The 15,376-nt window shown below is 42.6% G+C and overlaps 1 protein-coding gene across 1 annotated transcript; it reads left to right on the forward strand.

The window, feature by feature from the left end:
- Window positions 1-1,910: 1,910 nt before the first annotated feature.
- Window positions 1,911-9,015, forward strand: lman2la (lectin, mannose-binding 2-like a). The gene is made up of 7 exons (XM_083657639.1): window positions 1,911-2,018; window positions 2,101-2,183; window positions 2,846-2,878; window positions 4,117-4,278; window positions 4,432-4,546; window positions 7,908-8,027; window positions 8,565-9,015. The coding sequence occupies exons 1-7, from the start codon at window positions 1,925-1,927 to the stop codon at window positions 8,705-8,707; spliced, it is 750 nt and encodes a 249-aa protein (XP_083513765.1). The 5' UTR covers window positions 1,911-1,924; the 3' UTR covers window positions 8,708-9,015.
- Window positions 9,016-15,376: the final 6,361 nt, after the last annotated feature.

Consider the following 15,376-nt stretch of genomic DNA (forward strand, 5'->3'; position numbering starts at 1 on the left):
ACTGGAGTTTGATATCTTCTTCATAGTGGAATCTATTTACAGTGTTCCGGCCGATCCATTCTAGTATCGACCAAGAATAATAGCCTATCCATCCAATCAAAAGCGTGCATTCTAGACCATGACTGACAGACACGTGAACAAACCGTGAGAGGCCATGCGTCACAGTGGACCAATGGGAAGCACGCTGAGGGTGTTTGTGGGCGGAGCTTCGGACCTGTACGATGGCCGCCGCCACAAGCTAGAATAATTCCGAGGAATCCAAGTGAGTGTTGATGTTCCTCCTCACACGGCAGACGATGTGTCTAACATCATATTATTGCACGGCGGCTCTGCTCATTCTGACTGCAGGCCCATGTCTCGCCGACGACGACCACCACGAACTGGAGGAGTTTCTGAAGCGGGAGTATTCCCTGTCCAAGCCCTACCAAGGTATCCTGTATCCCGTTACCTCTGGCTCTGTGCACTGCACACTGGGGTTGAGGAGGGGGACGCAGGAAGACGTTTCTAGAATAACTACATTTGGCGATTCAATAATGTATTTGCCAGAGCTTTCCATCTGAAATGTTTTAATTTTAAATTTGTAATATTTTACTCCTCAGATGCATGTGCATGTGTAACCTACAAATGATGATGATGAATGAACCAATGCATCATCACAGCATTATGATTATTTATCATAGTGCAGTGATTCTCAATCTCAACGCTTTTCATGTCAAATACCCTCATTTAGTCCACATTAGAACTCAATGATTAGAACAGATCCCCCAGTTGATGAGATGTTGTCTTGTCTCTCAAACACAAATCTGAGAATATTTTCCAACTGCTATATATACTGCTACTGTATATGTAATCTAGGTGGAGAAATAACAGTGAAAAACGATCAAAACAGTCATTCTTTTACATTCTCTAGTTGTGTTAACTTCTCATAAATTCAATAGGCCTAATGGTGTTGTTTAACAATTCATCCGTTTGCTGGGGAACCCCCCCAAGGGTGGTCCCCAGACCCCACAACCAGTGATGTAGTGGAGTTAAGTCAAACCAAGGCATCAAGTTAGTAACAACCTATGTAGATCATGCTTTTCTAATATATCTTCTTCATGAGTGGTAAACCAAGTGCCATCAGGCCATTTTGATTTCTGACTCACACGTTACGTTACTCTTCAGCTGTATTGTTCTGTGTCAGGCTGTCAGCCATTGACTGTATTGTGTCAGCCCTTGCTGTAGGGTAGTAAGGATGTGTTTGTGTACTCAGGTGTTGGCTCCGCAGGCTCCTCCCACTGGGAACTGATGGGGGATTCCATGATAACCACAGATCAGGTGCGCCTCACACCTGACATGCAGAGCAGGCAGGGGGCAGTATGGAGCCGCATTGTGAGTATATTATACACACAGTAGATCCACTGTCCGGTACCACTGTGAAAACAAAACCACTGCTGTATTCACACCTTTATAACGACACCGCAGAACCTTTTTAAACCTTGATTCAACTATGCTAGGGTAATTAGCTAATGTAGGGTAATTAGCTAATGTATTTACAATAACAGCCAGGGGGTCAGGGTGACACAAAAATGCACACCTGTGAAGCTGCCCAGCCCAACCACATACTTTACTGTTGGCCCCAGAGTGTCTCAGCTGGAATAGATCAGGATTAAGTGCCTTGCTCAAAGGCTCTCGGGTGGTACTTGCTGCTAAACACCCAGAACCAAGCTGGACTTGTGATGCAAAGCAGCAACCTACCAGTCATAAGTTTGCCTCTGTCTGTAACCATCAGGCTAGTTCCACCCAAAATGTGTTAAACTGCAGAATTTCAACAATTCCTTCTTATCCTCTCTGAAACTAAGATATATTGCACTGAAAATGGTCTATTACACACGCTTTATTTAACTGCTTGTCTGTCTAGCCGTGCCATCTTAGGGACTGGGAGATGCAGGTGCACTTTAAGATTCATGGGCAAGGAAAGAAGAACCTGAACGGCGATGGGATGGCCATTTGGTACACTAAAGAGCGCATGAAGAAAGGTAAATATAACTCATAATTTACCTCATAAGAAACATGGTTATTTATATCCTTGACAGTCTGTTTGATCATGTGCCCCTGCAGGTCCTGTATTTGGAAATAGAGATAACTTCACCGGCTTGGGTGTGTTTGTGGACACGTATCCCAATGAGGAGAAGCAGTTAGAGGTATGCCGCAGCACGACTCCTCACATCTCACTAGGTTCATGAAAACAATGTAGGCACAATGGGCAAAAAAAGGGGAAACAAAATATTCAATTTATATTATCTATTGCCTTCTATTAAGACAGTTCCATCAAAATGTGTTAGAACCAGTCTATGCTTAGAAGAAGTCTTGGTTATGATTAGCCAGAATGTGTATATATATATATATATATATATATATATATAAAAATTGGCAGTCTGTTGTTATTTAGAGGCACATGTGAAAATAATTGATATCTGCTGGAGCAGCACATGCACACTGCACTTCACAAAAAGTTGGTTAAATGGAGAACATACCACAATCTCATGAGCTGTATACTTGAAGCGGATATATCCAACCTTTTAGATGACATCATAATTTGACATTCAGTATTTATTTACAATTGTCTTTAAATTATGAAAACAATGTGCTATATATATATATATATATTAGCACATTGTTTTCATAATCATCAGTTCTTTGTTCTCAGACTGGGTTGTTGAATGAACCCACCGCCTCCCACCTTATACAGATTTGACTGGCACGAAGCAGGATATGAATGTGTGTCAGATGCTGCCTGAGCACCTGTGGGCACGTGTGTAAAGGGCCTGTCTTTTTGTTCTTTTGTGCAACTCTGTGGAGACAGGCGCAGAAGAAGAGATACACTCCTCGCACACAGGTAACCTACTTCTACAACGCACATGTTGTTGACTTCAACCCGTGTCTCCCCTTTCTTCTCCTTGCACTCCCTCCATCCCGTCCCAAAGCATGTTATCCTGAGCGCCCACTGTCCACTCTGAGCTTTACAACATGACTGTGACTCCATGTCCATGACGCTGTGTGCTGCTAAGTAGTGGTTGTTGCTGCTGGGTTGCTTACATCATGGTGTCTGAGCAGCCAGGGATACAATAGCTACTGTACAGACTTCAGAAGTTTAAAAAGGTTAGTACAAAACCATGCCCCCATCACATACGTCAATCAAACAATAAATCCTCTTTCAAATTCCATTTAAGAACACATTACTTAACAGGTGATCAATAGTCCAGCTGGTCACGAGCAACTCCATTTGTCTTCTCAGAAATTTATGTACAATGTAACTTGTAACTAACAATGTAAGTAACAACCCAAAATGCAAATGTGTTATATTACACATATCGGGTATATATTATGTATTATGATAACTTGTAAACATCACACAAATGTCATCGTATATATGTATATAAGACTTTGTATTGCATTATTGTATTGTATTTAGACCCCACTAAGATTAGCTGGTGCCACAAGCATCAGCTAATGGGGATCCTTTTTAAATAAATAAATAAATATCGAGCAAGTATTCAAATACTGGCAGTACTACAACGATGCAACAAATATAATACAACAAAACAATCAAATGCACATTAATAGTTTTTAAGATTCAAAATGATGAACCGTGTCTGCCAGCTTAATTTCTTTATGCACTTTATTACAGAGCCTATGGGTGCTAATTATGAAAGCATGATTGTCTCCAGTTTAGCTTTGAAATAACCAGTTCTCCTTAAGATGTAAGGCTGCACTTTTGCTTAAGTGTTGGTGGAGCATCAACGGTGTAGATCGGGACTATTGCATGGGTTTTTCCTCATCATAGTTGGCGAATATATTAATCATAATTATTGACTAAAGCCCAAACAAGATTTTAGATAGAGATATCTGTGGCACTGCAATACATAACTATGGACTTCTTTTCAATAATGTTTCTGCATGATTCCAGGCTTGAGGGGGTTGAACTGACTTACAGGTGGAGCAGGCCAGTGGATAGCATCACCAACTGTCAGTGCTATGATGCTGTATGCCAACGCCCTCATTTAAATCCAGACATTCTCTCCCTCTCCCTCCCTCCCTCCCTTCCCCCTTTGACCTTTGACCTTTGACCACAAGAGGATCTTCCCCTTTGTTCTGGCCATGGTGGCGAACGGCAGCCTCAGCTACGACCACGAGCGCGACGGCCGGCCCACCGAGCTGGGCGGCTGCAACGCCATGGTGCGCAACCTCAAACACGACACCTTCCTGTTCATCCGATACGTCCGGCGCAGACTGACGGTAAGAGACGCAAACACTCTGATCTCTGGCTTCAAAGATCTCACACGTGTGTTCAACTGTCCAAGCGGTTACAGACACAGTGGGTGCCTGTGGTGCAAAAAGCAGCTAAGTGTTTGTCATCAAAGTCACCCCAGCTTCCTCTCTGTTTGCCAGGTGATGATCGATATCGACGGGCAGCACGAGTGGAGGGACTGCCTGGACATCCCCGGCGTGCACCTGCCCCAAGGCTACTACTTTGGAGCGTCAGCCATCACTGGAGACCTCTCAGGTAAAAGCTCCCGCGGTAGGACGTCTGGGTAGTGTAGCGGTAGATTCCCTGCGTACCAACACGAGGGTGGCAGGTTCGCGTCCGCGTGTTACCGCCGGCTTGGTCGGGCGTCCGTACAGGCACGATTGGCTGTGCCTGAGGGTGGGAAGCCGGATTTGGGGGTATGTATGTGTCCTGGTCGCTGCACTAGCGCCTCCTCTGGTCGGTCGGGGCACCTGGTCAGGGTGGAAGGGAACTGGTGGGAATAGCGTGATCCTCCCACGGTGCTACGTCGTACCGGGGAAGCTCCCCCTTTCAGGGGGAAAAGAAGCGTCTGGCTACTGCGCATGTGTCGGAGGAAGCATGGTGCTAGTCTCGCCTCTCCCCAGATTGGCAGAGGGTGGAGCAAAAATAGGGGGAAATCAGAAAAATAATAATAATAAAATGGTAGTGGGACTGTTGTGTTAATTCAATTAAACAATAATCCCAAAGCATGTGGCATCAGTTAACCAACAGAATGTAGACTTAACAAAAAAAAAGTCGACTGGACGATTGTGTATCTTACTGAAGTCGATGAGTATTATTTTTTGTCTTCTTCTTCCTCATAAAAACAGAATGTAGCATGTAGCTCAGTAAGCTAACGCTAAGTAAGCACCCAGGGGTGTCGTGCTGCCGGAGCGCACCGTCCACAGCTTGCTTTTATGTTTCTCTGAGCACTGCTCGCAACTTTGTTTTACGCATTCAGAGTTTGGAATATTTGCAGACTCGTCGGTCTGTACCTAGTCTCTTAGAACAGACGAGTTGGCTTCCGCAATTTTCAAATGCTCTCGCCATACCGTCTGTACGTTAGACCCCCAGAACATGCACAAGGAAGTAGTGAAAAAAACCTTCAGACCGGAAGGAAGTTCGACGGAATCTGACCAATCACGACACGCGTGTCCACGAAAAATATGTTCCCCCCGGAAACTTAAACCGATGCAGGTTGCTAATGCTAGCAGTGCTTTAGAATTACCATGGAAGCTACGCCGACGAAACCGGTGAAATAAGACCCTGATAGACGTAAACGATGTATCCGCGGCTTGGAGGAACCTCGTGCAAGACGTGCACTTATTCCAGAGTTAAACGAAAGTGATGAGGTAAGTTGCTAACGTTACTGAGCTTATCGTTCGTCTTACTAATCAGCGTTAGCTAACGATAGCTACAGCAGTATACAGCTAGTTAGCTAATGTTAAATTCTGATTGGACGAATGAGCGGAAGTCCCGCCTTTCAACTTCCTCTTCCGTTTGGTGCATGATTCTCCCCCACGAAGTACAGACTGTATATAGCTGCATCTGCCGGATGTAGATAAGACAGTCTGTTTTAAGAGACTAGTCTGTACCCGTCTGGAGTGACCACACACTTGCCCCGTTAAACTCTTCTGTTGACTTTGTAAAATCTAAGACCGGTGAGGTTGAAACCCGTGTGGTCAGTTATAGTTGAGTAATGTAGGCGATATGTAAACTTGCGGCCGTGTTTACATAACCTTCAAAAGCAGCCACAGCTTAACCGTGTGCGTGCGCGCATGCGTGCGTCGTAGGTGCACCCCGGGCGGTACCTCAATAAACAGCACTACATCCCTGGTAAGCCCGCTCTCATTCAGATTCACTGTATTCAGCTACAGTATTATATGAGTCACTGGCTGCCAAGTCCTTTGAACGCACCCAGCAGCAGCTGGTGTCTTCACTCATCACTGGGAATGGCCGCAGCCAAACCAGAGCCGTGTAGATAGAAGAGTCCCGACATCTCCATTCACTCCAATGGACCAGTTTTTTTACTCAAGAGTTCCAGGAAGTAAGCTCCTGGATTAAGCAGCACTGTCGCAGTTGCAGCAAAATAGACAGTTTGTGTTGTACTCTGAAAGGGTTTTCCCCCCCCTTGAATCAAATTGTACATTATCAGCTTTATTCTAGCGTGCAAAAGTAGCGCGAGACCCATTCCCTGGCTGTTCATTGGCTAATGAGTCTCGCATTTTGGTCCTCCGCTGACGCCACTCTCTCTCTAGAGGACACCAGCCGCAGCCAAACAACATGAACAAACATGACCAACCAGTTAGAACACATGTGCAATGTCAAATCATTGTCTTGGTGCGACATCAGTGCCAACATGATGACACGCCTCTTTGTGGTTCTCTTCCCTGTTCTGCCTCATCCTTCATTTATTCATCAAACCACGTCGCGTTTCTTTCCTCCATGGCTGTCAAAGTAGCACTGTTACAGCGTTAAACAATTAAAGGAGGATGTATGAAACGACAGAACCAGCAGAGCTGTCCAATGAATGTCACAGGTTTCATCACAAAATGAAACGGAACAAGAGGTTGTCTGAAATGTGATGGTTCTTTTTTTATGATGCACTGGAGCTCAGATCAGCCACTCTTCATGATGCATGATGGCACATATGTGATGAATGAGAGACAAAAGTGAAAGTGTGATCTGTAATCTGTAACAGAACTGCTTCCTGCAGCACTCGAGATATTAAATAAAAACCTTAAAATCAAAAGCGGAATCACAGCATTGGTAAATGCATTGGATACCTTATTTGCAAAAAACGTTGCGACAGAAGTCAGAATTTTAATATTTAATGACCGGAGTTTGTGTACAAACAAACTGTCCATTCATTCATAGAGACAAAAAAACTCACATTTCACTACTGTGTCAATATTGATCTATGAACATGAGCAGTGAATAACCTGCATCTTGTATGCCTTGATTGCACATACATATGAGTGTCATATATATATATTAGGGATGTTCATCAGTTATCGAAAATCGATAATTGATCGTTAAGGAATGGAATCGATCATGTGGAATTCTTATCGATTTTGTTATTAATAAAAAAAATTTTTTTTTGCGGACTAGGTTTGGGTGGAATTCGTTCCTCCTCGCCCCACTCCATTGCACAGCCGACTAACGTGAGGTGGAGCTTCATATAGTCTCTAGTTTTCTGGCTGGGCACGGGCCTTTGTGCCAACAAAACTGTTTTAAACATGGGGAATTCACACCGGCATGCGCCGGGGACAGCAGAGTGTTGGAGAGGAGACACATTGAAATAAAGAGTTCATTGAGGAGAACACGTTGTCTTTCGTATTTTCTGCCATAGGCATTCATTTTGTAAAAAAAAAAAATATATATTATTAATATGATCGATAATCGATAATTGATCGTTAATTTTCCCCGACTTTCAATTATGGAAATTTTTCAAAATGAACATCCCTAATATATATATATATATATATATATATATATATATATATATATATATATATATATATATATATATATATATATATATTGCCATTAGCATGTGTTGTGTGTTTATAAGTCTTTTCCAATTGTCAAATTACAGATAATCACGATGTCATTTCCCTGAAACTCTACCAACTGACCGTGTTGCGGAGTCAGAAGGAGGAGGAGGAGGAGGAGGAAATAACCATACCCAGTGTAGATGACTTTGATTTACTCAGAAGTAAGTCACGCGCGCACACACACACACGCACGCACACGCACACGCACACGCACACGCACACGCACACGCACACGCACACACACACACACACACGTTTGTACAGCTATCTTAGTGAGGACATTCATTGACCCAATGCATTCCCTAGCCCCGAACCCTAACCTTAACCATCACCGAGCTACCAAATCATCTTGCATTCCCTTCACACACACACACATACACACACACACACACACACACACACACACACACACACACGTTTGTACACCATCACAAATGCCTAACCTTTACCCTAACTACCCCTAACCTATGACATCGGCGACCTGGCCACACTGCCCCTAGTGGCCACGTATGACAGCATCAGCGGCTTGGCCACTCTATTTCTTTCTTTCTTTCTTTCTTTCTTTCTTTCTTTCTTTCTTTCTTTCTTTCTTTCTTTCTGAGAAAGAAAGAAAGAACCTTTCCATCTGTTCTTAATATATCTTTGTACTCTCTCTCTCTCCCCCTCTTTGCTGTTCTCTCCCTGTCTCTCTCTCCCAGTGGGTGAGGGCGAAGAGGGCTGGAGCGGGATAGGCATCTTCTTCATGGCGCTCCTCTCCCTGCTGGGCTGCTTCCTCCTGGTGGTGGTGGGCCTGGTGCTCTACAGCCACTGGAGCGAGAGCCGCCGCAAGCGCTTCTACTGAGAGACTCGTGATGGGGGGTAAAGAGGGAGAGAGAGAGCCCTCTCTCCGCCATCGCCACACTAGTCCTGCGGTCCGCGGACCACCCGACTGCACTGAGACGACACTGAGAGACACTGTTGACGGCACGTGTAACCCGACAGGTTGTTTTTCCTGAGGACAACGCCATCGTGACAGAGGAGATAGAGCAGATGCATCACCACCACGCTACAAAAGGCCATATTTGAGCTTTGCCATCGGTAGCCAAGAGTCCGTAAGAGGATTTTTGATTTTTGGCCCCTGCCTGCCGCACACCAACTAGGCCTTACCATTTTCACCACTGTACTTCAAGATTTTATTGTATTGTATTGTATTGTATTGTATTGTATGTATTGTATTGTATTGTATTTTTTTCATATTTTATTTTATTTTGTTTTGTTTTGTTTTGTTTTGTTTTGTTTTGTTTTGTTTTGTTTTGTTTTATTTTATTTTATTTTATTTTATTATTTTTTGCTGGGTTAGACAAATATGAACGCTCTGTTTTGGTTTATCGATCAATTTTTGGTTGTTTTTTCACGCTACTGTTGTTTCATTGATGCTGGTTTTAAGACTTCTCGAAATACATCAATAGATCATCTCTCTATCTCAGTTTGTACACTTGAAATGTCAGTTGGGGACGAGAAGGTATTTTTATTCCCTCGTGATCCGTTAGCCGTATGCAGAGTGCCTTGCAGCGCCAAAGTCCGTCCCATGACATGTCAGCAGTTAGTCTCATTAACTGAACGATTGCACCTCTACTCTACTTAGTTTGCATTAGAAAATGTATTGCACTCTTATACTGTAGTTGCTGTAGTATGCATGAAGTTAATTGATTTATTTATTTCTACTAATCAAGCTACCACTGTTCCTTGTCCGAAACGGGCCAATTGTGTTTTTGTTTGATAAATGTGTTTGTGTGGAAGTGAAAGTGACCTCTGTCTCACTGTCACGTGTGCTGATGAAGATTATTGGAGTGCTAAAGGGAAATATTTAATTTCAATAACTTGCCTGTTAGATTATTTATTGCTCACACGATGTATTTATTACTATTTGGTTTGTTTCTAATTGTATGTGATAAAAAAATGAATTGAATTTCTAGCACAAATCCATATATATGTGTGTGCGTGTGCGTGCGTGCGCGAGTGTGTGTGTGTGTCAGAAAATGCAGATTTGCATTGTGATTGGAGGGGACAACCCGAGATGAGCAATCATTTATTCAAGCAGGCTGTTTTCACTCATCCTAGTTTATCTCCTTGTTTTTTTTGCTTTGAATGTGTCCGAACTTTCTGCAGTGCGATGAATCCTGCAGTCCAAACGCATGGTCTTCTCTGAATCCAGGCATGACCTGTGGAGACTGTTGGCTGGACACTGGCCAGCTGTTGTGTTGACTCAATCCAATTTTCTACTACATGTTCTGGAAAAGGTTCCAAGCCACAGTGACTGTCTGAACATCATATATCTGTACGTGGAGCTACTTCTGCCTCCCCACATCAGATGCGGTGTGCTCCACATTTGTCACTTTGACAACTTCCTACCTGATTGTTTTGATCATGTTTATTGCCTGTTGCCTTGTCCGAGTGTCACATTAGTATTTTTTGGTATAGAAAACTGTGCCTCATGTCTCCATTCATTGACCCATAAACATGTTTCTCATGTCCTGAACAATTTGCCTAATTAAAGACCAAAATCCTACACTGACAAAGTGTGTATAGTGCTCATATAGCATGCTTCTTTTTGAACCCCCTCGCTTTTTTTGGTCAGCTTGTAATGTTAGACAGCAAAATGATGTAAGTCATTGACTGAATTTGTAACTGGTCTGGTTGTAATATTTATACAGAGAGTTACAAACAGTGTTGGGGGTAACTCATTACAAAAGTAACATTACATGTAATATATTACTTTTAGCAGTAACTCAGTAATATAACTTATTACTTGTAGGATTTCAGCGTTGAGTTACTTTGTCAAGTAACTCAAATTGAGTTACATTTTTTTAAATCAAAGCACTTATTTAAAAAAGACAATCATTTCCTAATCAAATTGTGTGTTTTTATGAAAATAACCACTATAGATGACAATAACAAAGGAAAAGAAGAATTTTGGATTGTTTACACTGACTTCAAGGCGGTTGAAATTATTTTTCGGGATGGTTCCGGGACGGCCATGTCATTCTGCTGCTGCTGTTGTTTTGGTAAAAGTAATCCAAAAGAGTGGTGTAATAAGTAACGAGTTCCTCTACACAGACAGTAATATTGTAAAGTAACTTATTACCTTCAAATGAAAGTAACTAGTAATTCGTAGTATATTACATTTTGAAAGTAACTTGCCCAACACTGGTTACAAATATGTATAATAGCATAGTTAAAGTAATATAGCCTAGGCTACTGTAGTAATAACTTAAGTAGTAATAACATGCTCACAAGTACAATAGAATAGTACAATATCTATTCTGTATATTATGTGCACTATCTCTCTCACACACACACACACACACACACACACACACACACACACACACACACACACACACACACACACACACACACACACACACTAATCCTCTAAGGATACATGAAAAAATGGCCTTAGGTAGCCACTCCCTATCTCATCAATGTGTGCTGCATGCAGGGTGGGAATTACACAGAAAAACATTGGCCCTCCCTCTGGATGTGATGCCCTAAGGCCACCTTGGCAGTGCCCTGCTACACCTTGGCAGTGCACTGCTAGCAGCCTGCTACTGTCAGTACGCTTTAAAAGCATCAGTGGTCTCAGTTTAATGTAGCCTAGCTGTCCTATGCAGAGGATGTGTCATGGGTTCATTTTAACACACATTTCAGAAAAACCCCTCTTCACGATGTCAATAGAGCGATGGCCTTTGTGCCCTAAAAGAAATTGTGATGCCGAAAGAGCAGATGGCCACGCCGCACCCTGGCTGCATGCCTGAGGCACCTTGTGATGCTCCTCTAGATCATCTCAGCTGCCTGGGTGTGGGACAGCACAAACACTCACAGGTAGTCCACTTCTCCTTCAACACTACTACACCATCCGTCTTCCCAGCTCCATCAACATTACTTCAACAGACAGGCCATCAGTTTTGGGCAAGTTACTTTCAAAATGTAATATATTACTAGTTACTTTCATTTGAAAGTAATAAGTTACTTTACAATATTACTCTCTGTGTAGAGCAACTCGTTACTTATTACACTACTTTTTCATTCATTTTACCAAAACAACAGCAGCAGCAGAACGACATCGGAACCATCCCAAAAAATAATTTCAACCGCCTTGGAGTCAGTGTAAACAATCCAAAATTCGAAATGTTATTCTTTTCCTTTGTTATTGTCATCTATAGTGGTTATTTGCATAAAAACACGGTTTGATCAGGAAATGATTGGATCTGTTTTAAATATGTGCTTTGATTTAATAAAATGTAACTCAATTTGTAACCCGAGTTACTCGACAAAGTAACTGGTATAATATTACTGAAATCCTATAAGTAATAAGTTATATTACTGAGTTACTGCTAAAAGTATATATTACATGTAATATGTTACTTTTGTAATGAGTTACCCCCAACACTGCAGGCCATGCACCAGGATCCCTTGAAAGACCACACCTATTTCAATGGATGCAATCAAAGGATTTGAATTCTAGAATGAAACAAAAGGAGAATGGCGAGCAGCGGTCCAGTTGAGTGCCAATGTTTGTTTTATTAAAAAAATAAAATACAAATGATGACCAGAAGAGTTACACAGCAGACCTCTTACTACACCAGAGCAGTTGTAGCTTATCATTCTTTTCATCTTTCACTCTAGGCCTACTTGTTTTTCTTTGCTTTGCTTGATCGGTGTTAGGAAAGCGATGCAGAGCGAGACTGGTCTGCATACCTGCTTCCCTCTCAAGCTCGGGGGCTTTTCTTACTTTGGCAAAGAAAATAAAGGAAAGAGGAAAATTATCTCGTCACACAATCAACCATGGCACCAAAATCTGCCTGATATTATCTATGGTTGAGAGAGGGAGGAAAAGCAAAGAAGTCTTGTTTTACAGGTTGCTTGACAGAAACGATCGGCGCGTTAACAGACATAATTGTTTGTTTTATATAGAAGTTCAGAGTAACATGTCTTCAAACATCAGGGCGCGGACACAAAACAACAGAACAGCCCGTTAAGATTCCTGGTCAAATGTAAGCTGTGTTCCATAATATAAGTCTTATTATGTATAATATCAAAGTCTTTAGAAATTGATGGTGTTGATGATACTGGCGGATTAAAAAGGCAACAATTAAATTCAGTCAGTGAAAATTCATCTCGAGACGGGGGGGCGGGGGGCAGACAGCTGTTGTTTAAAACAGAGACACCCAACACACCAAATGAGTGCAACAGTTAAGGGATAGAACAGTGGCAGAGACATATCCACAGGAGACCAACAGAGATTAAATAAGAATTCATCCAACAACAAAAGCAATATATTCAACGCTTCTAATATATTCAACGCGCTCCTTCGGCTTACAAAACGTAACAATGGTTTATTCATCATCATAAGTCTTAGCAGATGAGGAGGCAGACAGACTGTGTTCCCCAACCCACAATGTCTCTGGCAAGAGCCAACAAGGGAACAGAGAATAATATCAACTAGAATGGCTTTTTAACTGAAGCCCCTCCTTTGACTCCTCCCATCCACTGAGAAGTAAATACATATTTACTTACGAAGCATATTACATACTAAACACATCATAGTAGTAGCATTTTTTTTTTTTTACATGTTTTCTTAAACAAATACATATACATATCAAACCAACCAAAGTACAGTACATTACAGTACAGTGCAGTGTGACAAGTACTGAGAATAATATTGCTTGTACTGGTGCCCACAGACAGAATGACAGAGAAAGGGAGAAAGAGATTCGCAGCATATAAACAGTTGGGTTTATGTGTGTTTTTTTGCATAGCCTAGTTTAGTCAAGGACAACAACACACCACAGAGATGCGTGATGCAGAAACAAAGATGGCGGGGAGATGAGTCACGTGGCTTTGGCTTTATGACACCGGCGGTGGGTCAAAAACGTGGAATATTATTGATTTATTAAAAATTAGAGCACTGCTCGCTTAAGATAACCCTGAGAGTGGGGGGAAGAAACCAACGTGAGAGTGGCACATCAGTGGACACACAATAATGATCTGTGTAAGCATGTGGGGATGGATTGGACAGCGCCCCCTGCAGGGGGGCGGTCGTGCCCTGCGCTCCACAAGCAGAGCCGTGCACATGATCCCCATATAGCTGAGGGCCGCGCCTGTAGGTTGCTACAGTGGAAGCAGGCCATGGCTACAGGAGAAAGGGAGAGATGTGGTGGAGTCATGCTCCACAGAGACACACAGGAGCGACCTGCAGCTAGTTACCTCCGGAGGCATCCTTCTCCTCGGGGGGGACTTTTCCTTCTCATGCAGATCTGAGAGTGTGTGTGTGTGTGTGTGTGTGTGTGTGTGTGTGTGTTTTTTTTTGGGGGGGGGGGGGGGGCATCACACACCTCTGTCGAGGTTGAAAAAAGGGGCGGGAGGCAGAAGGTCAAAGCTGATACAAAAATGACAATATACTGTATAATAATAATAATATACAATCAGCGATTATTCAACATTAGCTTGAGCACAACATAAGCGGGCATCCAAAAAATGACCGTGTTCAGATAGCACGCATCTCTGCAAGTGTGGCTTCAAATGAAAAGTACAGAGCATGTGGATCACTGAATGAATGAATGGATGAACGTATGGATGTATGGATGGATGTTTGTTTTTGATATACCGGTAGCCCTTAATCTATAGGTAAACATGTGAAAGCCAGGGAGGCAAAGTAGTTGTTTGGCGATGGGAAATATATGGGCCTCCCCTGCACTCATTCAGAAAAAGACCCCCCCCCCCCCGCCCCCCCCCACACACACCCCCTCCTATTTACTATCTCCATTAGTCTACAATACATCATATCTGCAATGTACAAATCCACTTAAATGCACCTTTGCAAAAAAAGGTCACAAAGCAATTGGAGTTTTCCCCTCCAAACACTAAAAAGAGCACAACTAGTATGGATCACAACATTTAAAACAAAGCTCTCGTTTCACTCGTGCTTTCGAGTCAGTTAATGTCACAATCTAATCTTCAACCAAGTCCATCATGGAACCTAAACAGGAGTGAGCGCAAACTCAAAGGTCTCTGGACAACTCCCAACTGTGCCACAACTAAACTAGCAGACGCACGCAGTATTTCTGATTTTGCACAACACCCCCTGTAACTAAAACCCCTCAGGTTCTACAACATCTGTGTGGGTTTACCACACTTTACAAGAAGCCACATCCTTTTCTAACCAAGTGAGCAGGTCTTCTCGTGACAAACTCTCTATATCTACTGAGCACAAAACGCCGCTGTGCTCTGAAACAAGCATGCTTGGATTGGAATGACACACACAGACTTGACTTGCTTGTAAATCACAAATCAGAAACAATCAAATCACCTATTGTTGAGTATAAGGTCATCACAAAATGACTTCAACTATATCGACTCTAATAAGGCATTTCCACACAGGCAGCACAACTATCTCCACTTCACACAGGCTAGTTTTAATCGTGCAGCTCCATGACCACAACATCTGCTCTCTAGTGATGAAGCAAAG

The sequence above is a fragment of the Poromitra crassiceps genome, assembly GCF_964638095.1.
Source record: "Poromitra crassiceps genome assembly, chromosome: 21".
Taxonomy (NCBI): domain Eukaryota; kingdom Metazoa; phylum Chordata; class Actinopteri; order Beryciformes; family Melamphaidae; genus Poromitra; species Poromitra crassiceps.

Bases quoted from the DNA above. Each gene is read 5' to 3' on its own strand.
- lman2la (XM_083657639.1), top strand. From the start codon at position 1,925: ATGCAGGTGCACTTTAAGATTCATGGGCAAGGAAAGAAGAACCTGAAC. The intron at 2,879-4,116 runs GTAACCTACTTC...TTTGACCACAAG, and splicing joins GATACACTCCTCGCACACAG to AGGATCTTCCCCTTTGTTCT. The intron at 4,279-4,431 runs GTAAGAGACGCA...TCTGTTTGCCAG, and splicing joins ACGTCCGGCGCAGACTGACG to GTGATGATCGATATCGACGG.